The 24,994-nt window shown below is 44.4% G+C and overlaps 1 protein-coding gene across 7 annotated transcripts in view; it reads left to right on the top strand.

The window, feature by feature from the left end:
• Positions 1-24,994, top strand: part of LOC110531925 (adhesion G protein-coupled receptor B3) — a 155,600-nt gene that overhangs the window by 41,739 nt on the left and 88,867 nt on the right. For 5 of the 7 annotated variants that reach the window (XM_036987706.1, XM_036987698.1, XM_036987682.1 and 2 more), the window contains exons 6-7: positions 20,996-21,122; positions 24,008-24,111. In XM_036987706.1, the coding sequence (XP_036843601.1) occupies positions 20,996-21,122; positions 24,008-24,111 (231 nt within the window). Of the gene's footprint in view, positions 1-20,138; positions 20,603-20,995; positions 21,123-24,007; positions 24,112-24,994 lie in introns of those variants that run through there. The other 2 variants (XM_036987715.1, XM_036987718.1) reach the window with 2 other exon arrangements.

The raw sequence follows: 24,994 nt of genomic DNA, 5'->3' as shown, positions 1-24,994 counted from the left end.
CTATTATCTCACATACAGGGTTTCTGTATTTCATTAAGCTACAGACACCTATTATCTCACATACAGGGTTCCTGTATTTCATTAAGCTACAGACACCTCTTATCTCACATACAGGGTTCCTGTATTTCATTAAGCTACAGACACCTCTTATCTCACTTACAGGGTTCCTGTATTTCATTAAGCTACAGACACCTATTATCTCACATACAGGGTTCCTGTATTTCACCTATTGTCTCACATACAGGGTTCCTGTATTTCACCTATTATCTCACATACAGGGTTCCTGTATTTCATTAAGCTACAGACACCTATTATCTCACATACAGGGTTCCTGTATTTCACCTATTATCTCACATACAGGGTTCCTGTATTTCATTAAGCTACAGACACCTATTATCTCACATACAGGGTTCCTGTATTTCATTAAGCTACAGACACCTATTATCTCACATACAGGGTTCCTGTATTTCATTAAGCTACAGACACCTATTATCTCACATACAGGGTTCCTGTATTTCATTAAGCTACAGACACCTATTATCTCACATACAGGGTTCCTGTATTTCACCTATTATCTCACATACAGGGTTCCTGTATTTCATTAAGCTACAGACACCTATTATCTCACATACAGGGTTCCTGTATTTCATTAAGCTACAGACACCTATTATCTCACATACAGGGTTCCTGTATTTCATTAAGCTACAGACACCTATTATCTCACATACAGGGTTCCTGTATTTCACCTATTATCTCACATACAGGGTTCCTGTATTTCATTAAGCTACAGACACCTATTATCTCACATACAGGGTTCCTGTATTTCACCTATTATCTCACATACAGGGTTCCTGTATTTCACCTATTATCTCACATACAGGGTTCCTGTATTTCACCTATTATCTCACATACAGGGTTCCTGTATTTCACCTATTATCTCACATACAGGGTTCCTGTATTTCATTAAGCTACAGACACCTATTATCTCACATACAGGGTTCCTGTATTTCATTAAGCTACAGACACCTATTATCTCACATACAGGGTTCCTGTATTTCACCTATTATCTCACATACAGGGTTCCTGTATTTCATTAAGCTACAGACACCTATTATCTCACATACAGGGTTCCTGTATTTCACCTATTATCTCACATACAGAGTTCCTGTATTTCACCTATTATCTCACATACAGGGTTCCTGTATTTCATTAAGCTACAGGCACCTCTTATCTCACTTACAGGGTTCCTGTATTTCACCTATTATCTCACATACAGGGTTTCTGTATTTCATTAAGCTACAGACACCTATTATCTCACATACAGGGTTCCTGTATTTCATTAAGCTACAGACACCTATTATCTCACATACAGGGTTCCTGTATTTCATTAAGCTACAGACACCTATTATCTCACATACAGGGTTCCTGTATTTCACCTATTATCTCACATACAGGGTTCCTGTATTTCATTAAGCTACAGACACCTAGTATCTCACATACAGGGTTCCTGTATTTCATTAAGCTACAGACACCTATTATCTCACATACAGGGTTCCTGTATTTCACCTATTATCTCACATACAGGGTTCCTGTATTTCATTAAGCTACAGACACCTATTATCTCACATACAGGGTTCCTGTATTTCATTAAGCTACAGACACCTATTATCTCACATACAGGGTTCCTGTATTTCACCTATTATCTCACATACAGGGTTCCTGTATTTCATTAAGCTACAGGCACCTATTATCTCACATACAGGGTTCCTGTATTTCATTAAGCTACAGACACCTCTTATCTCACATACAGGGTTCCTGTATTTCATTAAGCTACAGACACCTATTATCTCACATACAGGGTTCCTGTATTTCATTAAGCTACAGACACCTCTTATCTCACATACAGGGTTCCTGTATTTCATTAAGCTACAGACACCTATTATCTCACATACAGGGTTCCTGTATTTCATTAAGCTACAGACACCTATTATCTCACATACAGGGTTCCTGTATTTCATTAAGCTACAGACACCTCTTATCTCACATACAGGGTTCCTGTATTTCATTAAGCTACAGGCACCTCTTATCTCACTTACAGGGTTCCTGTATTTCACCTATTATCTCACATACAGGGTTTCTGTATTTCATTAAGCTACAGACACCTATTATCTCACATACAGGGTTCCTGTATTTCATTAAGCTACAGACACCTATTATCTCACATACAGGGTTCCTGTATTTCATTAAGCTACAGACACCTATTATCTCACATACAGGGTTCCTGTATTTCACCTATTATCTCACATACAGGGTTCCTGTATTTCATTAAGCTACAGACACCTATTATCTCACATACAGGGTTCCTGTATTTCATTAAGCTACAGACACCTATTATCTCACATACAGAGTTCCTGTATTTCATTAAGCTACAGGCAGGTATTATTCTGCAATTGTATGAGACAATAAGCGGCGAAGTCCAGAGGAAATTGAATGTAGGTTTTGAATGCATCTCTTGTCCTCTGTGTTGTATTACAGCCGTTGTATTACAGCCGTAATGGCACACTGATAAGGGTAAATCAAATGAAAGATCCTTTGTGCCGTTGGAATATCAAGGAACTCCGTGATTTGATAGAAGCTGGTTTCAATGCCATCGTTATTTGTTCCTTGCGTTCTTTGTTCCTTACACATTGTGCGTCAGATAATATACCATCATTATATACATTAGACTCAAATCTTATCTCTATTTAATTTAACATGCTTTATTATTCTGGTTTCTTAATCCTCCTCTGAAAGGACTAGATAGCATACAGATGTAGGACCTTAATTTGATCCAGTTTGCAACAGCAAGAAAAATAATGCTGCAGCAACAGTAAATGTTAATAATTATGTGGATTATAATTCATGAGGGGTTGATACTATTATCGTGAAGGGAAAGCAAGAATGAAATAACAAACTTTAGAAGCCTTCTTAAACTCAAAAACACTACAAGTTGCATTTCCTGCTGTATAGGAAAATGCTCAGTAACAAACGAGTGACCATATTAAGATCCTACATCTGTACAACCTTTAAATTGAAGAATGTCAACAAATAATTTCAACTATATATCCCATACACAGTTCCCTTCATCTGTTTCTGAAACATTTCAATTGTTCCTAAAATTCATTGATTGAAACAGAAACAGAATCCCTCCCAGATTTCAGAAACATTGTTCTTCATGACTCATTATTTCCTTCTATACTGTGTGTTCTATCCTTCTATGGTGTGTGTTCTATCCTTCTATCCTGTGTGTTCTATATTTCTATCCTTTGTGTTCTATCCCTCTGTGCTGTGTGTTCTATCCTTCTATGGTGTGTGTTCTATCCTTCTATCCTGTGTGTTCTATCCTTCTATCCTGTGTGTTCTATCCTTCTATCCTTTGTGTTCTATCCTTCTATGGTGTGTGTTCTATCCTTCTATCCTTTGTGTTCTATCCTTCTATACTGTGTGTTCTATCCTTCTATCCTTTGTGTTCTATCCTTCTATGGTGTGTGTTCTATCCTTCTATCCTTTGTGTTCTATCCTTCTATCCTGTATGTTCTATCCTTCTATCCTTTGTGTTCTATCCTTCTATGGTGTGTGTTATATCCTTCTATCCTTTGTGTTCTATCCTTCTATGGTGTGTGTTCTATCCTTCTATCCTTTGTGTTATATCCTTCTATGGTGTGTGTTCTATCCTTCTATACGATGTGTTCTATCCTTCTATCCTGTGTGTTCTATCCTTCTATCCTGTGTGTTCTATCCCTCTGTCCTGTGTGTTCTATCCTTCTATCCTGTGTGTTCTATCCTTCTATCCTGTGTGTTCTATCCACAGCTCAGCCCAGGTGTATACCCCTATCACCCTCTCCCTCTCCCTCTCCCTGGGGCACACCTATAGGACAGCTCAGCCCAGGTGTAGCCCCCCACCACCCTCTCCCTGGGGCACACCTATAGGACAGCTCAGCCCAGGTGTATACCCCTATCACCCTCTCCCTCTCCCTGGGGCATACCTATAGGACAGCTCAGCCCAGGTGTAGCCCCCCACCACCCTCTCCCTGGGGCACACCTATAGGACAGCTCAGCCCAGGTGTATACCCCTATCACCCTCTCCCTCTCCCTGGGGCATACCTATAGGACAGCTCAGCCCAGGTGTATACCCCCACCACCCTCTCCCTGGGGCACACCTACAAGACAGCTCAGCCCAGGTGTATACCCCTATCACCCTCTCCCTCTCCCTGGGGCATACTTATAGGACAGCTCAGCCCAGGTGTATACCCCTATCACCCTCTCCCTCTCCCTGGCGCACACCTATAGGACAGCTCAGCCCAGGTGTAGCCCCCCACCACCCTCTCCTTGGGGCACACCTATATGACAGCTCAGCCCAGGTGTATACCCCTATCACCCTCTCCCTCTCCCTCTCCCTGGGGCATACCTATAGGACAGCTCAGCCCAGGTGTAGCCCCCCACCACCCTCTCCCTGGGGCACACCTTTAGGACAGCTCAGCCCAGGTGTAGCCCCCCACCACCCTCTCCCTGGGGCACACCTATAGGACAGCTCAGCCCAGGTGTGTACCCCTATCACCCTCTCCCTCTCCCTCTCCCTGGGGCACACCTATAGGACAGCTCAGCCCAGGTGTAGCCCCCCACCACCCTCTCCTTGGGGCACACCTATATGACAGCTCAGCCCAGGTGTATACCCCTATCACCCTCTCCCTGGGGCACACCTATAGGACGGCTCAGCCCAGGTGTATACCCCTATCACCCTCTCCCTGGGGCACACCTATAGGACGGCTCAGCCCAGGTGTAGCCCCCCACCACCCTCTCCCTGGAGCACACCTATAGGACAGCTCAGCCCAGGTGTAGCCCCTATCACCCTCTCCCTCTCCCTGGGGCACACCTATAGGACAGCTCAGCCCAGGTGTAGCCCCTATTAACCTCTCCCTCTCCCTCTCCCTGGGGCACACCTATAGGACAGCTCAGCCCAGGTGTATACCCCTATCACCCTCTCCCTCTCCCTGGGGCACACCTATAGGACAGCTCAGCCCAGGTGTAGCCCCCCACCACCCTCTCCTTGGGGCACACCTATAGGACAGCTCAGCCCAGGTGTAGCCCCCCACCACCCTCTCCCTGGGGCACACCTTTAGGACAGCTCAGCCCAGGTGTAGCCCCCCACCACCCTCTCCCTGGGGCACACCTATAGGACAGCTCAGCCCAGGTGTGTACCCCTATCACCCTCTCCCTCTCCCTGGGGCACACCTATAGGACAGCTCAGCCCAGGTGTAGCCCCCCACCACCCTCTCCTTGGGGCACACCTATATGACAGCTCAGCCCAGGTGTATACCCCTATCACCCACTCCCTGGGGCACACCTATAGGACGGCTCAGCCCAGGTGTAGCCCCCCATCACCCTCTCCCTGGAGCACACCTATAGGACAGCTCAGCCCAGGTGTAGCCCCTATCACCCTCTCCCTCTCCCTGGGGCACACCTATAGGACAGCTCAGCCCAGGTGTAGCCCCTATCAACCTCTCCCTCTCCCTCTCCCTGGGGCACACCTATAGGACAGCTCAGCCCAGGTGTATACCCCTATCACCCTCTCCCTCTCCCTGGGGTACACCTATAGGACAGCTCAGCCCAGGTGTAGCCCCCCACCACCCTCTCCTTGGGGCACACCTATAGGACAGCTCAGCCCAGGTGTATACCCCTATCACCCTCTCCCTGGGGCACACCTATAGGACAGCTCAGCCCAGGTGTATACCCCTATCACCCTCTCCCTCTCCCTGGGGCACACCTATAGGACAGCTCAGCCCAGGTGTAGCCCCCCACCACCCTCTCCTTGGGGCACACCTATAGGACAGCTCAGCCCAGGTGTATACCCCTATCACCCTCTCCCTGGGGCACACCTATAGGACAGCTCAGCCCAGGTGTATACCCCTATCACCGTCTCCCTGGGGCACACCTATAGGACAGCTCAGCCCAGGTGTAGCCCCTATCACCCTCTCCCTCTCCCTCTTCTTGGGGCACACCTATAGGACAGCTCAGCCCAGGTGTAGCCCCTATCACCCTCTCCCTCTCCCTGGGGCACACCTATAGGACAGCTCAGCCCAGGTGTATACCCCTATCACCCTATCCCTCTCCCTGGGGCACACCTATAGGACAGCTCAGCCCAGGTGTATACCCCCATCACCCTCTCCCTGGGGCACACCTATAGGACAGCTCAGCCCAGGTGTATACCCCCACCACCCTCTCCCTGGGGCACACCTATAGGACAGCTCAGCCCAGGTGTATACCCCCACCACCCTCTCCCTGGGGCACACCTATAGGACAGCTCAGCCCAGGTGTATACCCCTATCACCCTCTCCCTCTCCCTCTCCCTGGGGCACACCTATAGGACAGCTCAGCCCAAGTGTATACCCCTATCACCCTCTCCCTCTCCCTGGGGCACACCTATAGGAGAGCTCAGCCCAGGTGTAGCCCCCCACCACCCTCTCCCTGGGGCACACCTATAGGACAGCTCAGCCCAGGTGTATACCCCCACCACCCTCTCCCTGGGGCACACCTATAGGACAGCTCAGCCCAGGTGTAGCCCCCCACCACCCTCTCCTTGGGGCACACCTATAGGACAGCTCAGCCCAGGTGTATACCCCTATCACCCTCTCCCTGGGGCACACCTATAGGACAGCTCAGCCCAGGTGTAGCCCCCCACCACCCTCTCCCTGGGGCACACGTATAGGACAGCTCAGCCCAGGTGTATACCCCCACCACCCTCTCCCTGGGGCACACCTATAGGACAGCTCAGCCCAGGTGTAGCCCCTATCACCCTCTCCCTCTCCCTGGGGCACACCTATAGGACAGCTCAGCCCAGGTGTAGCCCCTATTAACCTCTCCCTCTCCCTCTCCCTGGGGCACACCTATAGGACAGCTCAGCCCAGGTGTATACCCCTATCACCCTCTCCCTGGGGCACACCTATAGGACAGCTCAGCCCAGGTGTAGCCCCCCACCACCCTCTCCCTGGGGCACACCTATAGGACAGCTCAGCCCAGGTGTATACCCCCACCACCCTCTCCCTGGGGTACACCTATAGGACAGCTCAGCCCAGGTGTATACCCCCACCACCCTCTCCCTGGGGCACACCTATAGGACAGCTCAGCCCAGGTGTATACCCCCACCACCCTCTCCCTGGGGTACACCTATAGGACGGCTCAGCCCAGGTGTAGCCCCCCACCACCCTCTCCCTTTACCAAACAATGCTCACAGTGAGGGTGGGTGACAGGGACATTAGTTGGAACTACCCAGAGGTGTAAACAGTCAGATAGAAACACAATGCAGGAGAAAACAGAAGTAAAAAATGATGTTGGATGATTATGCTTGTCACTACAGGCCTATGTAAGTACATATAAACAGACACTTGAGGGTTGTTTGCCTACATTTACCCTGCCGGCCAATATATCTACTTCCCGGTAGGGAAAATTGACCACAAAGATGTTATTTTAACAATTGTTCAACCAGTTCTGGTTTTAATCATGTCGTAATGAGGTCATTTCAACGTTGCACCACTGGGGAATACAGTATCTATCATAGGGGACATACTGTATGATCCCTGTGTGATAATATATAACTTTCTACAGGAATTCCAGTACAAAATGGCAGCAGTTATTGTCCGCAGCCCCAGTTTGTAAATTGAATATGGCTGCTTTTTAATTTGAATAACCCTAAAATGTGAAAATTGCACTGTGCTTCTGCTGCAATATCAGTTACAGCGAGAGAAACGGGTTCTCTTCTCCACTCAGTGGCAGATAAGAAAACTAAAGCACGTTCAACCAAATTCCATTTCTATTGAATCAGGGGCCACACAAGTCTCTGGTCTCTTGAGAATAATTAGAGTTTTTAGAAATAGATTCAGGTCCAGTAGTATTTCTACTGAAAGAGTTGAAGGGACAGCGACTGTGAACCAGGGGGAAGTCAGCTGGAGGAGGATGTTATTAGAACTGGAATTAACAAACAGAATTTGGTTTCTTGGCAACAAGCTTGTCCAAGCAAAATAGAACTCATACATAATTCATAACAATCTAATATATTTGTTTGTGTTTTGTTTATTCTTGTCATCAGTAATCTGTTTGTCTGAGGGTTTATGTGTAAATCAATTAATTTGTTGGTTAACATGTGTACTCAGCAAAGGAAACCAACATTCATCTGTGCAGGAAAACAATTAGAATACATGAGTGTATGTATTGTACCCCCCCAATCCTGACCTCTGCATCTGGTATGCGTGATCATGCATATGCCTAAATTATGATTTATCGTCATTTTGTGTAAAGGGTTGTCAATACAACAGGCATGGATAATCAGAAAAAAATGATGATTAAGCAAAGGGGGAAACAGAAAAAGTCTAACAAAAAATAAGTAGTTTGTCTTTACAATAAGTTTTCCCCCTGAATACTTTCCCCCCGAATATTTTCCTCCTGAATACTTTCCCCCCGAATACTTTCTCCCCTGAATATTTTCCTCCTGAATACTTTCCCCTTGAATATTTTCCCCCTGAATATTTTCCTCCTGAATACTTTCCCCTTGAATATTTTCCCCCTGAATATTTTCCCCCTGAATATTTTCCTCCTGAATATTTTCCTCCTGAATACTTTCCCCCTGAATACTTTCCCCCTGAATATTTTCCTCCTGAATACTTTCCTCCTAAATATTTTCCTCCTGAATACTTTCCCCTTGAATATTTTCCCCCTGAATATTTTCCTCCTGAATACTTTCCCCTTGAATATTTTCCTCCTGAATACTTTCCCCTTGAATATTTTCCTCCTGAATACTTTCCCCCTGAATATTTTCCCCCTGAATACTTTCCTCCTGAATATTTTCCTCCTGAATACTTTCTCCCCTGAATATTTTCCTCCTGAATACTTTCCCCTTGAATATTTTCCCCCTGAATATTTTCCTCCTGAATACTTTCCCCTTGAATATTTTCCTCCTGAATACTTTCCCCTTGAATATTTTCCCCCTGAATACTTTCCTCCTGAATACTTTCCCCCCGAATACTTTCCCCTGAATATTTTCCCCCTGAATACTTTCCCCCTGAATATTTTCCTCCTGAATACTTTCCCCTGAATATTTTCCCCCTGAATACTTTCCCCTAAATATTTTCCCCCTGAATACTTTCCCCCTGAATATTTTCCTCCTGAATACTTTCCCCTGAATATTTTCCTCCTGAATACTTTCCCCTGAATATTTTCCTCCTGAATACTTTCCCCTGAATATTTTCCTCCTGAATACTTTCCCCTGAATATTTTCCTCCTGAATACTTTCCCCCTGAATACTTTCCCCCTGAATACTTTCCCTGCGAATACTTTCCCCCTGAATACTTTCCCCCTGAATACTTTCCCCTGAATATTTTCCCCCTGAATACTTTCCCCTGAATATTTTCCTCCTGAATACTTTCCCCCTGAATACTTTCCCCCTGAATATTTTCCTCCTGAATACTATCCCCCTGAATACTTTCCCCCTGAATACTTTCCCCTGAATATTTTCCTCCTGAATACTTTCCCCCTGAATACTTTCCCCCTGAATATTTTCCTCCTGAATACTATCCCCCTGAATACTTTCCCCTGAATACTTTCCCCTGAATATTTTCCTCCTGAATATTTTCCTCCTGAATACTTTCCCCCTGAATACTTTCCCCCTGAATATTTTCCTCCTGAATACTTTCCTCCTGAATATTTTCCCCCTGAATACTATCCCCCTGAATACTTTCCCCTGAATACTTTCCCCTGAATATTTTCCTCCTGAATATTTTCCTCCTGAATACTTTCCCCCTGAATACTATCCCCCTGAATACTTTCCCCCTGAATACTTTCCCCTGAATATTTTCCTCCTGAATATTTTCCTCCTGAATACTTTCCCCCTGAATACTTTCCCCCTGAATACTTTCCCCTGAATATTTTCCTCCTGAATATTTTCCTCCTGAATACTTTCCCCTGAATACTTTCCCCCTGAATATTTTCCTCCTGAATACTATCCTCTTGAAGAGATTACATCTGTAACATTGGTAAATCACAACTCCCATAACACAGGACTGAAACCATGGCAACCAATGCTGTCTAAAGCATGTTAAAGTCTTTGTAGCTAAGATATTTACCAAACAGAGACTAACGCTGACTAACATAAGTAAGGAAGCTAGACTCGGGTTTCTCCTGCTAAGGGGGAGATGCTATTCCATGTCCTGTTTGTTCTCTGCTCCACTGCATAGACGGGGCTGAATTAAGAAATCATAGGCCCAGGTCTTTGTTTTGTTTTTTACACCACACAAGTACAACAAAATGAGTGGCTATTCTGACACTGACAAACTGAGATCATTCTGGTCTTGAATTCCAACTAAAAATAGCTTAGGCCAATGAAATGAAACACTATTAAAAAGTCAAGTATTCACAGCCCTTGACTTTTTCCAAATGTTGTTGTGTTACAGCCTGAATTCAAAAAGGGACATTTAGATTTGATTTAACTTTTTTTGATAATAATAATAATAATAATAATAATAAATCTACACTGGAGTTGCTTACCAAGAAGATAGTGAATGTTCCTGAGTGGCCGAGTTACAATTTTGGCTGAATGGTGCTTGAAAATCTATGGCAATGCTTGAAAATGGTTGTCTAGCATAGGCTACTTGTGTCTTTTTAAAATTGATGTAGTTCTGTCCTTGAGCTGTTCTTGTCTATGAATGTTCCGTGTTATGTCATGATTCATGTTTTGTGTGGACCCCACGAAGAGAAGGTGCTGCTTTTGCAACATCTTAAGGGCACCCTCATAAAATACCTAAAATAACAAAGATAGGACAGGAAAGGGTAGGATAGGACAAGAAAGGGTAGGAAAGGAAAGGATAGGACATGACAGGAAAGGATATGGCCAGGAAAGGGTAGGACAGGAAAGGATAGGACAGGACAGGGAAGGATAGGACAGGAAAGGGTAGGACAGGACAGGAAAGGGTAGGACAGGAAAGGATAGGACAGGACAGGAAAGGGTAGGACAGGAAAGGATAGGACAGGACAGGACAGGAAAGGAAAGGATAGGACAGGAAAGGGTAGGACAGGAAAGGGTAGGACAGGACAGGAAAGGGTAGGACAGGAAAGGATAGGACAGGACAGGAAAGGGTAGGACAGGAAAGGATAGGACAGGACAGGACAGGAAAGGAAAGGATAGGACAGGAAAGGGTAGGACAGGAAAGGATAGGACAGGAAAGGATAGGACAGGAAAGGGTAGGACAGGAAAGGATAGGACAGGAAATGGTAGGACAGGAAAGGATAGGACAGGAAAGGGTAGGACAAGAAAGGATAGGACAGGAAAGGATAGGAAAGGAAATGGTAGGACAGGAAAGGATTGGACAGGAAAGGGTAGGACAGGAAAGGATAGGACAGGAAATGGTAGGACAGGAAAGGAAAGGACGGGAAAGGATAGGACAGGAAAGGGTAGGACAGGAAATGATAGGTCAGGAAAGGGTAGGACAGGAAAGGATAGGACAGGAAATGGTAGGACAGGAAAGGAAAGGACGGGAAAGGATAGGACAGGAAAGGGTAGGACAGGAAAGGATAGGACAGGAAAGGATAGGACAGGAAAGGATAGGACAGGAAAGGGTAGGACAGGAAAGGATAGGACAGGAAATGGTAGGACAGGAAAGGAAAGGACGGGAAAGGATAGGACAAGAAAGGGTAGGACAGGAAAGGATAGGTCAGGAAAGGGTAGGACAGGAAAGGATAGGACAGGAAATGGTAGGACAGGAAAGGAAAGGACGGGAAAGGATAGGACAGGAAAGGGTAGGACAGGAAAGGATAGGACAGGAAAGGGTAGGACAGGAAAGGATAGGACAGGAAAGGGTAGAACAGGAAAGGATAGGACGGGAAAGGATAGGACAGGACAGCAAAGTATAGGATGGGAAAGGACAGGATATGAAATGACAGGACAGGATAGGATAGCAGGATATCCCCTAAGGCATCACCTCACTATGACGACAGTCATGGACACCCTCAGTAAGAGAGACATTCAGACAGGATAGGATAGCAGGATATCCACTAAGGCATCACCTCACTATGACGACAGTCATGGACACCCTCAGTAAGAGAGACATTCAGACAGGATAGGATAGCAGGATATCCACTAAGGCATCATCTCACTATGACGACAGTCATGGACACCCTCAGTAAGAGAGACATTCAGATGATAAATACCAGCCACTGTTGATTCACCCCGACTCCAAACATTGCACAATACAACTGTGGGTGCAATCAACAGTTTGCAGGTCATGCTGTCTTCCCCGAATGACACATGTGTGCAAAAACATTGCATTGTACATCTGTGTACGTTATGGGTTCATGAACTCCACAAAATCGTAACCCCCAAACAGTTCCAGCAGATCAACAAATTATCAAATAGTATTTCCAGACAAAACTGTGATGCATCACGTTTACAATGGAACACATGCTACTGCTACCACCATGATATACAGTAGGTGGTATATTAGGGCACTATATAGGGAACAGTGTGTACTGTAGGTGGTATAGTAGCGCACTATATAGGGAACAGTGTGTACTGTAGGTGGTATAGTAGTGCAACTATATAGGGAACAAGGTGCCATTTGGGACACACGTACTGATCAAAGTTTTACATTGATTACATGGACATTATTAATACAGACCCTGTTCTGTGTGGGTTTACATTGATTACATGGACATTATTAATACAGACCCTGTTCTGTGTGGGTTTACATTGATTACATGGACATTATTAACACAGACCCTGTTCTGTGTAGGTTTACATTGATTACATGGACATTATTAACACAGACCCTGTTCTGTGTGGGTTTACATTGATTACATGGACATTATTAACACAGACCCTGTTCTGTGTGGGTTTACATTGATTACATGGACATTATTAACACAGACCCTGTTCTGTGTGGGTTTACATTGATTACATGGACATTATTAATACAGACCCTGTTCTGTGTGGGTTTACATTGATTACATGGACATTATTAATACAGACCCTGTTCTGTGTGGGTTTACATTGATTACATGGACATTATTAATACAGACCCTGTTCTGTGTGGGTTTACATTGATTACATGGACATTATTAATACAGACCCTGTTCTGTGTGGGTTTACATTGATTACATGGACATTATTAATACAGACCCTGTTCTGTGTGGGTTTACATTGATTACATGGACATTATTAACACAGACCCTGTTCTGTGTGGGTTTACATTGATTACATGGACATTATTAACACAGACCCTGTTCTGTGTGGGTTTACATTGATTACATGGACATTATTAATACAGACCCTGTTCTGTGTGGGTTTACATTGATTACATGGACATTATTAATACAGACCCTGTTCTGTGTGGGTTTACATTGATTACATGGACATTATTAATACAGACCCTGTTCTGTGTGGGTTTACATTGATTACATGGACATTATTAATACAGACCCTGTTCTGTGTGGGTTTACATTGATTACATGGACATTATTAATACAGACCCTGTTCTGTGTGGGTTTACATTGATTACATGGACATTATTAACACAGACCCTGTTCTGTGTGGGTTTACATTGATTACATGGACATTATTAATACAGACCCTGTTCTGTGTGGGTTTACATTGATTACATGGACATTATTAATACAGACCCTGTTTGAGGTTTAAAAAGGTTTGTCATTTCCACTTTGAAATGTCAGACTTGATTTTCCCTTACGAAAATATTCATTAATTATAATCCACATAATAATTCACATTTCTTGTTGCTGCAGGAATATTTTCAACCTCTAGCAAACTGGTTTAAATTAAGATCCTACATCTGTATGTCCACTATGTTCATTATTATGTATTTAGTATTTTATTAGGATCCCTATTAGCTAGTGCTAAAGAAGCAGCTACTCTTCCTGGGGTCCACACAAAACAGGAAACATGACAGAATACAGAACATGAATAGACCAGAACATCAGAGGGACAGAACTACATACATTTAAAACAAAAACACACGCTTTCATACATGGATGCCTTCATAATCATGTGATTCATACTGGACTGAATGTAAGTGCAACACACCAACATGGAAACAAGGAGGTGGGTTGCAAATAGGCTGACACTTTTCAGACCCGGGATAGAACCCGGGTCTGTAGTGATGCCTCTAGCACTGCAATGCAGTGCCTTAGACCCTGCGCCCCTCAGGATCCCAACTTTGTTTCGCTAAATTCCCCTGACGTGAATTAATCCACATTGTTTCTATAGTTACCAACCGCTAATGGGTATCCTGGGGTAAAGTATTGTTAGCTGAGATATAGTGTAACTTGTTACAGTCTATCACCCTTAACGGGTTAGCTGAGATATAGTGTAACTTGTTACAGTCTACCACCCATGAAGGGTTATCTGAGGTATAGTGTAACTTGTTACAGTCTACCACCCATGAAGGGTTATCTGAGGTATAGTGCTGGGCTTTGGACCTGCTCATTAAATTAAGAAAGACCCGCTGAATAGAAAGCCAGAATCAGATGGGAGTTCCACTTAAGGTCCTCGCTTCCCGCTGAGGCTCTCACCTCAGCCACAGTGATCAGAGTTAACAGACGTGAACGTAGAACCCTTGAATGGTGTGGAGTTTCCTCCCTCTAAAGTTTCTACTTTATGGTTTCCACCTCAGCAACTTGTCTTACATTTCCCCCTTAATTCCCCTGCACCACATTCACACCCAGCAGCGTTCACCAGTCACGCGTTATAGTGAATATTGAAATATAAAGCATTATAGTCACTTACTCTAGGCCTATCTGCTAAATGGTATGTACTGTACGTACCCATGCCATCTGTATAGGGTTACTATGGGCTCTGAAAACAGAAGCAGACTGCTCATCCCCTATCTAAGTGATATACCCCTAACATAACTCCTCCTCCTGCTGCTCCTCTTCTTCCTCCATTTCCTCTCCTCTCTCCTCCTCCTCCTCCTCCTCCTCTCCTCTCTCCTCCTCCTCTCCTCCTCCTCCTCCTCTCTCCTCCTCCTCCTCTACGCCTCTCTCCTCCTCCTCTCTCCTCCTCCTCCTCTCTCCTCCTCCTCCTCCTCTCTCCTCCTCCTCTCCGCCTCTCTCCTCCTCCTCTCTCCTCCTCCTCCTCTCTCATCCTCCTCCTCCTCTCTCCTCCTCCTCTCCGCCTCTCTCCTCCTCCTCTCTCCTCCTCCTCCTCTCTCCTCCTCCTCTCCGCCTCTCTCCTCATCCTCTCTCCTCCTCCTCCTCCTCCTCTCCTCTCTCCTCCTCCTCTCCTCCTCCTCCTCCTCTCTCCTCCTCCTCCTCTACGCCTCTCTCCTCCTCCTCTCTCCTCCTCCTCCTCTCTCCTCCTCCTCCTCCTCTCTCCTCCTCCTCTCCGCCTCTCTCCTCCTCCTCTCTCCTCCTCCTCCTCTCTCATCCTCCTCTCCTCCTCTCTCCTCCTCCTCTCCGCCTCGCTCCTCATCCTCTCTCCTCCTCCTCCTCTCTCCTCCTCCTCCTCTCCTCCTCCTCTCTCCTCCTCTCTCCTCTTCCTCCTCTCTCCTCCACCTCCTCTCTCCTCCTCGCTCCTCCTCCTCCTCTCTCCTCCTCCTCCTCTCTCCTCCTCTCTCCTCCTCCTCCTCCTCCTCTCTCCTCCTCTCTCTTCCTCCTCTCTCCTCCTCCTCCTCTCTCCTCCTCCTCCTCTCTCCTCTTCCTCCTCTCTCCTCCTCCTCCTCTCTCCTCTTCCTCCTCCTCCTGCTGCTCCTCTTCTTCCTCCATTTCCTCTCATCTCTCCTCCTCCTCCTCCTCCTCCTCCTCTCCTCTCTCCTCCTCCTCTCCTCCTCCTCCTCCTCTCTCCTCCTCCTCCTCTCCGCCTCTCTCCTCCTCCTCTCTCCTCCTCCTCCTCTCTCCTCCTCCTCCTCCTCTCTCCTCCTCCTCTCTTCTCCTCCTCCTCTCTCATCCTCCTCTCCTCCTCTCTCCTCCTCCTCTCCGCCTCTCTCCTCATCCTCTCTCCTCCTCCTCCTCTCTCCTCCTCCTCTCTCCTCCTCTCTCCTCTTCCTCCTCTCTCCTCCACCTCCTCTCTCCTCCTCGCTCCTCCTCCTCCTCTCTCCTCCTCCTCCTCTCTCCTCCTCTCTCCTCCTCCTCCTCCTCCTCCTCTCTCCTCCTCCTCCTCTCTCCTCCTCCTCCTCTCTCCTCCTCTCTCTTCCTCCTCTCTCCTCCTCCTCCTCTCTCCTCCTCTCTCCTCTTCCTCCTCTCTCCTCCTCCTCCTCTCTCCTCTTCCTCCTCTCTCCTCTCTCCTCCTCCTCCTCCTCCTCTCTCCTCCTCCTCCTCCTCCTCTCTCCTCCTCCTCTCCTCCTCCTCCTCTTCTTCCTCCATTTCGTCTCCTCTCTCCTCCTCCTCCTCTCTCCTCTTCCTCCTCTCTCCTCCTCCTCCTCCTCCTCCTCCTCTCTCCTCCTCCTCCTCCTCCTCCTCTCCTCCTCCTCCTCCTCTTCTCTCTCACCTCAGACTCATGTTTTGAGGTGAGCGGAAAGACTAATTACATGTCAAAATATCATTGGACTAGCCAAATATAATTAGCACCAGCAGAGTTGTGTCTCCTGGATGTTAAGTACAGGACAAATGACTTTGGACACACTTAGCCAATTTCTCTCATTTGGGCCATAAGTGGAAGCTGTAAAGCGTGATGACAGTGTCAGCCATCTCAAATGTACTCCTGTGTTAGCTACCTTAAGTGAGGAGACCTTGTGCAATGTTACTGCTAAATACCCGATTAAAAGGATTTGATATCTCTTTGACTGTATCCCAAATGGCACCCTGGTCCCTATATAGTGCACTACTTTTGACCACAGCCCTATGGTCACCCTGGTGAAAAGTAGTGAACTACAACGGTTTGTGACTGTGTCCTGTGTCTTGGTTAGTGATTGTTGACAGACTAGTAGGACTTCCAGGATGTGGAGCAGAAAGATATCAGCTTGAATAACGTTCTCATACAGTATTAGATGAGAACATTCAGTAGTGTATGAATTTCAAGGGGGATCAAACTGGGGCACAGACATTTTCAAAAATGTTTATGTGGGCCGTCTTTGATTCATTCACAGCTGTAATTGACTCACATTCAAATGAGAGTTGTACTCTTGTATGATGCAATTCCATTATTCAGGGTACATGAATACCTCCTATACAATCCCCTATACATACATGTAAAACGTGGAAATGGCATGTTATTTTACATGTTATAAGCCTTGCAAGACATCATACAGGCTTATAACAACAGGCCTGTAACAAGTTATAAAGCATTATAGATTAAAGTAAAGTGGTACCCAAAGTACATTTCTCTACACCCCTTCAGTGTCTGAGTACACGACTTCGTCCTAAATGCCACCCTATTACCTATATAGTGCACATAGGGAATAGGATGCCATTTGGGAGACGTCTTCTACCTCTTACAGTCATGACTAGTGTTACCCTGGGTCATGTTAGGAGTCATTTGGGAGACGTCTTCTACCCCTTACAGTCATGACTAGTGTTACCCTGGGTCATGTTAGGAGTCATTTGGGAGACGTCTTCTACCCCTTACAGTCATGACTAGTGTTACCCTGGGTCATGTTAGGAGTCATTTGAGAGACGTCTTCTACCCCTTACAGTCATGACTAGTGTTACCCTGGGTCATGTTAGGAGCCATTTGGGAGACGTCTTCTACCCCTTACAGTCATGACTAGTGTTACCCTGGGTCATGTTAGGAGTCATTTGGGAGACGTCTTCTACCCCTTACAGTCATGACTAGTGTTACCCTGGGTCATGTTAGGAGTCATTTGGGAGGCGTCTTCTACCCCTTACAGTCATGACTAGTGTTACCCTGGGTCATGTTAGGAGTGATTTGGGAGGCGTCTTCTACCCCTTACAGTCATGACTAGTGTTACCCTGGGTCATGTTAGGAGTCATTTGGGAGGCGTCTTCTACCCCTTACAGTCATGACTAGTGTTACCCTGGGTCATGTTAGGAGTCATTTGAGAAAGAGTTATGGACAACCTTGGTGTCAGCAAGGACTTACATTCATGATGACCTTGTGTAATTTTTCCCCATCTGACTGGTTGATCTATAAGGGACAGCAGAGCCATAACATCTGAATGAATTATATTAGTAAAATAATGATGGTTTGACGGTATCACAATAATGTGTGGGTCAGTGCACAGCTATTTGCATACTGTTGGCCATATTATGCAGATGAATCTGCTCCCACTCTCCTACACTAACTGAATCAGTTTACATTAAAACACTAACTGAATCAGTTTAAATTAAAACACTAACTGAATCAATTTACATTAAAACATTAACTGAATCAGTTTACATTAAAACATTAACTGAATCAGTTTACATTAAAACATTAACTGAATCAGTTTAAATTAAAACACTAACTGAATCAGTTTACATTAAAACATTAACTGAATCAATTTACATTAAAACATTAACTGAATCAGTTTACATTAAAACATTAACTGAATCAGTTTAAATTAAAACACTAACTGAATCAGTTTACATTAAAACACTAACTGAATCAGTTTACATTAAAACATTAACTGAATCAGTTTAAATTAAAACACTAACTGAATCAGTTTACATTAAAACATTAACTGAATCAGTTTACATTAAAACATTAACTGAATCAGTTTAAATTAAAACACTAACTGAATCAGTTTACATTAAAACATTAACTGAATCAGTTTACATTAAAACATTATCTGAATCAGTTTACATTAAAACACTAACTGAATCAGTTTACATTAAAACATTAACTGAATCAGGTCACATTAAAACATTACTGAATCAGTTTACATTAAAACATTAACTGAATCAGTTTACATTAAAACACTAACTGAATCAGTTTACATTAAAACATTAACTGAATCAGGTCACATTAAAACATTACTGAATCAGTTTAAATTAAAACACTAACGGTTCTTTACTCAGTTATGAGTAGGCCTATCCTCCATAGAGATGACTTGACAACCTGTTGAGTGCATCCTTTATGTCTTCATTGTGAATACCCGTCCCCCGCCCTCAAGCTCGCACTCATCTCTGACTTGTGCGTGTAGTGCGCTGTGCTGGTTACAGGCGGTGAGTTTGAATACTGGTAGGCTACTTTTGTCTCTCTCTGTTATGGACAGAAAAGGGGGCAATTCGAGTGTTTGTTAGTAAGATGGAGATGTCGCCAGCAGAACAAACTTAAATCATGAAAAAAAAGAATTGACAGCATAGCTTACTAGCTAGCTAGCTAACCAGTAGATTTACATCATAATTTGCTATGATCAGCTAATAGCCACTCTTTTCCATATTTCACTCATCTGTCTCTAGTTAGTAGCTAGTCGTCTCCAGGCTCGAATTGTTTGTTTGACAGCAAGAGAGCTGGCAGATGGACGAGATTAGTTAGTAACCTACTACTAGGAATCACTGGCATTAACTTGCTTACAATAACTGAAGATGTGCTGTAAACAGGCCAATGTTATAGAGACAGTTAGTAAATTATGAATTTCGAGTTATGAATATTAATTAAGAAAGTATATTTTTCATTTTGAACACCTGCCCCCTCAAAGGTCTGCGTCCACTGCCCTGGTGTGTGTGTGTGTGTGTGTGCGTGTGTGTGTGTGTGTGCGCGCGCGTGCGTGTGTGTATGTGTGTGCGTGCGTGTGTGTGTGTGTGTGTGTGTGTGTGCGCGCGCGTGTGTGTGTGCGTGCGTGTGTGCGTGTGCGTGTGTGAGGGGATGAAGTGAGTGATTTAATTTACTTGCCCTGTTCCTTTCTCATTAAATAGTTGTTGCTGGGTGAATAATTTACTTTTCAGCCTATACATTAAAGGATGTTTATAAAAAGACTGCACACATCTAGGTGTTTTTTATTTTTCAGAAAATAATACCAAACAGAAATGTATTTCACATGGGACACTATCTTAAGGACTTATGTGCGAGTTTTTGTCCTGACATTCTTTGTGAAGGTTCGAAGTGAGAGGGAGATTTAGGCTACTGGCAGTAAATAGACGAAACGTGCTTTCCTTTCCTCTCCTCTCTATCATTTTACCTGCTATGAGGAGGGGGAGAACGGCAAAACGGGCAGCTACCATCCGCGCCGTTTCCGTGGGGTGGAGTACCATTGGTTATGCAATCCTTTTTCCTGAACGGTTTTGCCTACGTTGAACAATACCAATGCTTGCGCTCGGAAATGTTTTACATGCCTTGAACAAATGAGAAAGAGCGCAACAGATATCATCCTAGGAAAATATCAATCCTAGGAAAATATATCCCTATTTTGTAACCTGTGAGCCAACCTCCCCCAGCCGCTGTTGCAGCAGCATAGAGAAGCGGAGTATCAATCTCCGGCTGTCCACGGTTTCCAGGGTGAAATGTTCACGTAGGAAGCATAAAAAACCCGCTAATTAAAATAGTTGAGGAAAACAGATCAACCGAAAAAGAAAGCGTCAGTAGCCTAGTAATAATAATAGTCTAAGCATTGAGAACGGAAGAAAAGAGAACAACAAAATCGTTCCGGAAGATAACCCAGACGCGTTCAATAGGCTCTCGCCTAAAGACATAGCGGTAAAGATGATAGTTTCTCTAGAAAAACGCAGAAAAATTGATATGTAGCCTAAGGTTTTTGAAAGCAATTGTTGCGTTTAACAGCCTATAGAGGAATTTAATCAATCAGAACCACCCACGTTTGGACAGCTCCCTTCGTCCCCTCCTTTCTCTCCCTCTCTCTCCCTCTCTCAACCTTTTTTTTCTTCTCCCGGTCGAGCTAAATGCTTTTTTGTAGCCTGGCGAAATTGCGTGTTGATACCACTTCCCTATTCGCATTGAGATTTCCGTTATTAGTTTAAATAGATTCAATGTTACACTGTTAAAGGTTTCATTCGTTCAGATTTGTCCAATCCTTGTGAAAGTGAGAGAGCGCTGGAATTAATGAAACGATCGCACCTCTTCTTCTTGCAGGAACGATTCTTGGGGAACCTGGTCGACTAAAGGATGTAAAACCGTACTAACCGATGCATCCCATACAAAATGCTTATGTGATCGTGTATCTACCTTCGCCATTTTGGCACAGCAACCAAGAGAAATAGTAAGTAGTGGGATTTTTGTTCTATTCATTTATGGATTAATGCAGAGGAGGGTGCTAGAATGGGATTCATTGCTTTGCTTTGGTTGGAATTTCAATCGATGTGTTTGTTTCGCCATAATCAGGGGTCTTTATCTTAGTTAGTGTAGCCTATAGGTGAAGGTGAGTCTCTTTTGATGAATCTCAGTCTGGATGTGCTGTCTAGATGATTTTGAAAATGCTCTGCATTGGTGAGCTTGACTGGCTTTGGTGTGTGTGTGTGTGTGTGTGTGTGTGTCTGTGTGTGTGGTTACACAGGCCAGTGCATGTTGTTGACTGGCTATAGCCTACAGGTTGTGTATTGGCTCTGCTCATCAATTCATATTCAAATATTACATGTATAGATGAGAAGTGTCATGTTATCTTACAAAAGATTAGCGTCACATAATGAACTAGGTCTAATTAGATCTAGGTCTAATGTCATATTCAGATTTTTTATTTCAAATAATAGCTAGTCTTACATTTCTGTTTGTTACTCATTTGTGTGACAGTTAACAGTGCCAGTGATTTGTAACATTATGTTATAAGAGGAAAATAAAAAAGGATGAGGGATCGGGCCCTCACGACTGACTGTCACGTGTGAAATCATATCTGTTGCTCAGCAGTTCCACCATTACTCAAATGTTGTGACTGGAGTAGAGAAAAGTGTGATCTGTGGGAATGATAGCATTGTGTTCCTCTCTAGCAGCAGTGCACCAGGTTAATAACTCTGATCAGTGCCTTGCCCTGCCCATGTCACAATGACTGGTGGTCTGTGGGAGAGGGCTGGGGGGGCTGATAAACTATGGCGGCATCCCAAATGGCACCCTATTCCCTATTTAGTGCACAACTTTTGACCACAGCCCTATGGGCCCTGGTCAAAAGTAGGTCACTAAATAGGGAATGGGGTGTCATTTGGGACACAACTTATATCAAGTGGAATCCTGGGAAAGGTGTTAATTAAGAGGCAGTAACAGTAGATTTTGGTAGATTGTCAGCTTTATTACATTAGGAGAGAATCCTACTCAATGCAATCTTATAAATTACTTCTGTATGTAATTCTAAGCACTATTCTATGGAGTGTGTGTGTAATTCTCAGTGGTGGGAAAAGTACCCAATTGCCATACTTGAGTAAAAGATACCTTAATATAGAATTACTCAAGTAAAAGTGAAAGACACCTAGTCAAATACTACTTGAGGAAAAGTCTAAAAGTATTTGGTTTTAAATATACTTAAGTATCAAAAGTAAAAGTAAAAGTATAAATCATTTCAAATTGCTAATATTAAGGAAACCAGATGGCACAGTTTTCTAGGTTTTTAAATTTACAGATAGCCAGGGGTACAACATGCAGATAAAATTGACAAACAAAGCATTTGTGTTTAGTGAGTCTTCCAGATCAGAGGCAGTAGGGATGACCAGGGATGTTCTCTGTTTAGTGAGTCTGCCAGATCAGAGGCAGTAGGGATGACCAGGGCTGTTCTCTTGATAAGTACGTGGATTGGACCATGCTCCTGTCCTGCTAAGCATTCAAAATGTAACTAGTACCTTTGGGTGTCAGGGAAAATGTATGGAATAAAAAGTACATTATTTCTTTAGGAATGTAGTGAAGTAAAAGTAAAAGTTGTCAAAAAATAAATAAATAGTAAAGTACAGATACCCCCAAAAACGACTTAAATAGTACCTTCAAGTAGTTTTACTTCAGTACTTTACACCAGTGGTAATTCTATGCTCTATTCTGTGGAGTCTCTATGTAATTCTGTCACATAGCCTCTGATGTCTTTTTTAGACCAGCCTCAATGTCAATCAGTGAAAATGGTCTCTTTTCTTAATAGGGACCCTCTTTTTCCTCTCTTGATTCAATATTCATGAATATCTGATTAATACAGGGAAATATGATTACACTGTAGAGTAGAGATGTATGGGGAATGGGTCGTTTTATTAGGGATTTTATTTTATTTCGAGACGTAGAGTAGACACTGCAATCACGATCTTGAGATGAATGGTTAGTTAAGAAAGCAACAGATTTTTTAGATGACATTAATCACCAATGCTATCAAACTCAGGATGAAGAAAGACTGCAAAGCACACACACACACGCGCACATGCACACACACACACTGGCTCCCCTCCTCTCCCCAATTCGGTTTGTATTGGTGTTGGTGAAACCATTCAATACAGAACATCTCAAAATGGCCGACTTGTTGTGATGTTTTGATTGGTTTGTTTTACAGTTCTATTCGTGGTTTAAGATTTAATAACATCAACTGATTGGTCTATTTTCCAGTCAGTGGCTGATCATTTTGTAATTTTTTTAAGTACTTTTACCCCTTTATCATGATATCCAATTGGTAGTTAGTCTTGTCCCGTCGCTGCATCTCCCCTACGGACTCATGAGAGGCAAAGGTCGAGCGCCATGCATCCTCCGAAAAAACATAACCCTGCCAAGGTGCACTGCTTCTTGACACACTGCTCGCTTAACCCGGAAGCCAGCCGCACCAATGTGTCGGAGAAAACACTGTCCAGCTGTCATCTTGCAGGTGCCCGGCCTGCCACAAGGAGTCACTAGATTGTGATGGGACAAGGAAATCCCGGCCGGCCAAACCCTCCCCTAACCCGGACGACGCTGGGCCAATTGTGCGCCGCCTCATGGGTTTCCCGGCCACTGACACAGTGACACATCCTGAGATCGAACCCGATGCAATACGGTGCAGTGCCTTAGACCGCTGCGCAACTCTGGAGGCCCTGTGGCTGATATTTTAACACCAACCCAAAGCAGCTATAAAAAGTGTTTTGATTAGTGTGTCTGAAGCTGTAGCACCAACACAAAGCAGGTGTAATATCTACTTCCTTCTGTCTCTGTCTCCTACAGACCATGGAGTACTCAGCGGTCCCCTCTGTGACTTTGATCATTGGTTGTGGTCTGTCCTGTCTCGCCTTGATCCTGTTGCTAGTGGTCTATGCTATTCTATGGAGGTGAGTACAATACAACCAGTGATGTATACACTGTAAAACCATGTTGACATGGTGAATATGAATATATGAATATATATTCATATGAATATATGAATTGATGTACACTATATATACAAAAGAATGTGGACTCCCCCTTCAAATTAGTGGATTCGGCTAGTTCAGCCACACCCGTTGCTGACAAGTGTATAAGCATGGCTGTGTGCTAGACTAGATGGCTAGCACACAGCCATGCAATCTCCATAGACACACATTGGCAGTAGATTGGCCTTACTGAAGAACTCAGTGACTTGAAAAGTGGCACCGGCATAGGATGCCACTTTTCCAAGTCAGTTCGTGCTAGAGCTGCCCCAGTCAACTGTAAGTGCTGTTATTGTGAAGTGGAAATGTCTAGGAGCAACAACAGCTCAGTCGCAAAGTGGTAGGCCACACAATCTCAAAGAATGGGACTGATGAGTGCTGAAGCACGTGGCACGTAAAAATCTGGAGCAGTGGAAATGCTTTCTCTTGAGTGATGAATCACGCTTCACCATCTGGCAGTCTGATGGACACATCTGGGTTTGGCGGATGCTAGGAGTATGTTTCCTGCCACAATGCATAGTGCCAACTGTAAAGTTTGGCGGAGGAGGAATAATGGTCTGGGGCTGTTTTTCATGGTTCGGCCTCAGTCCCTTAGTCCCAGTGAAGGGAAATCTTAACACTACAGCATAAAATTACATTCTGGATGATTCTATGCTTCCAACTTTGTGGCAACAGTTTGGGGAAGGCCCGTGCACAAAGCGAAGTCCATACAGAAGTGGTTTGTCCACATACTTCTGGTCATGTAGTATATAGCCTCGCTATTGTTATTTTATTGTTGCCCCTTTATTTTTTATTTAGTAAATAT

This window comes from Oncorhynchus mykiss, chromosome 1 (assembly GCF_013265735.2).
Source record: "Oncorhynchus mykiss isolate Arlee chromosome 1, USDA_OmykA_1.1, whole genome shotgun sequence".
Taxonomy (NCBI): domain Eukaryota; kingdom Metazoa; phylum Chordata; class Actinopteri; order Salmoniformes; family Salmonidae; genus Oncorhynchus; species Oncorhynchus mykiss.
This window is presented reverse-complemented; position numbering and strand designations above follow the sequence as displayed.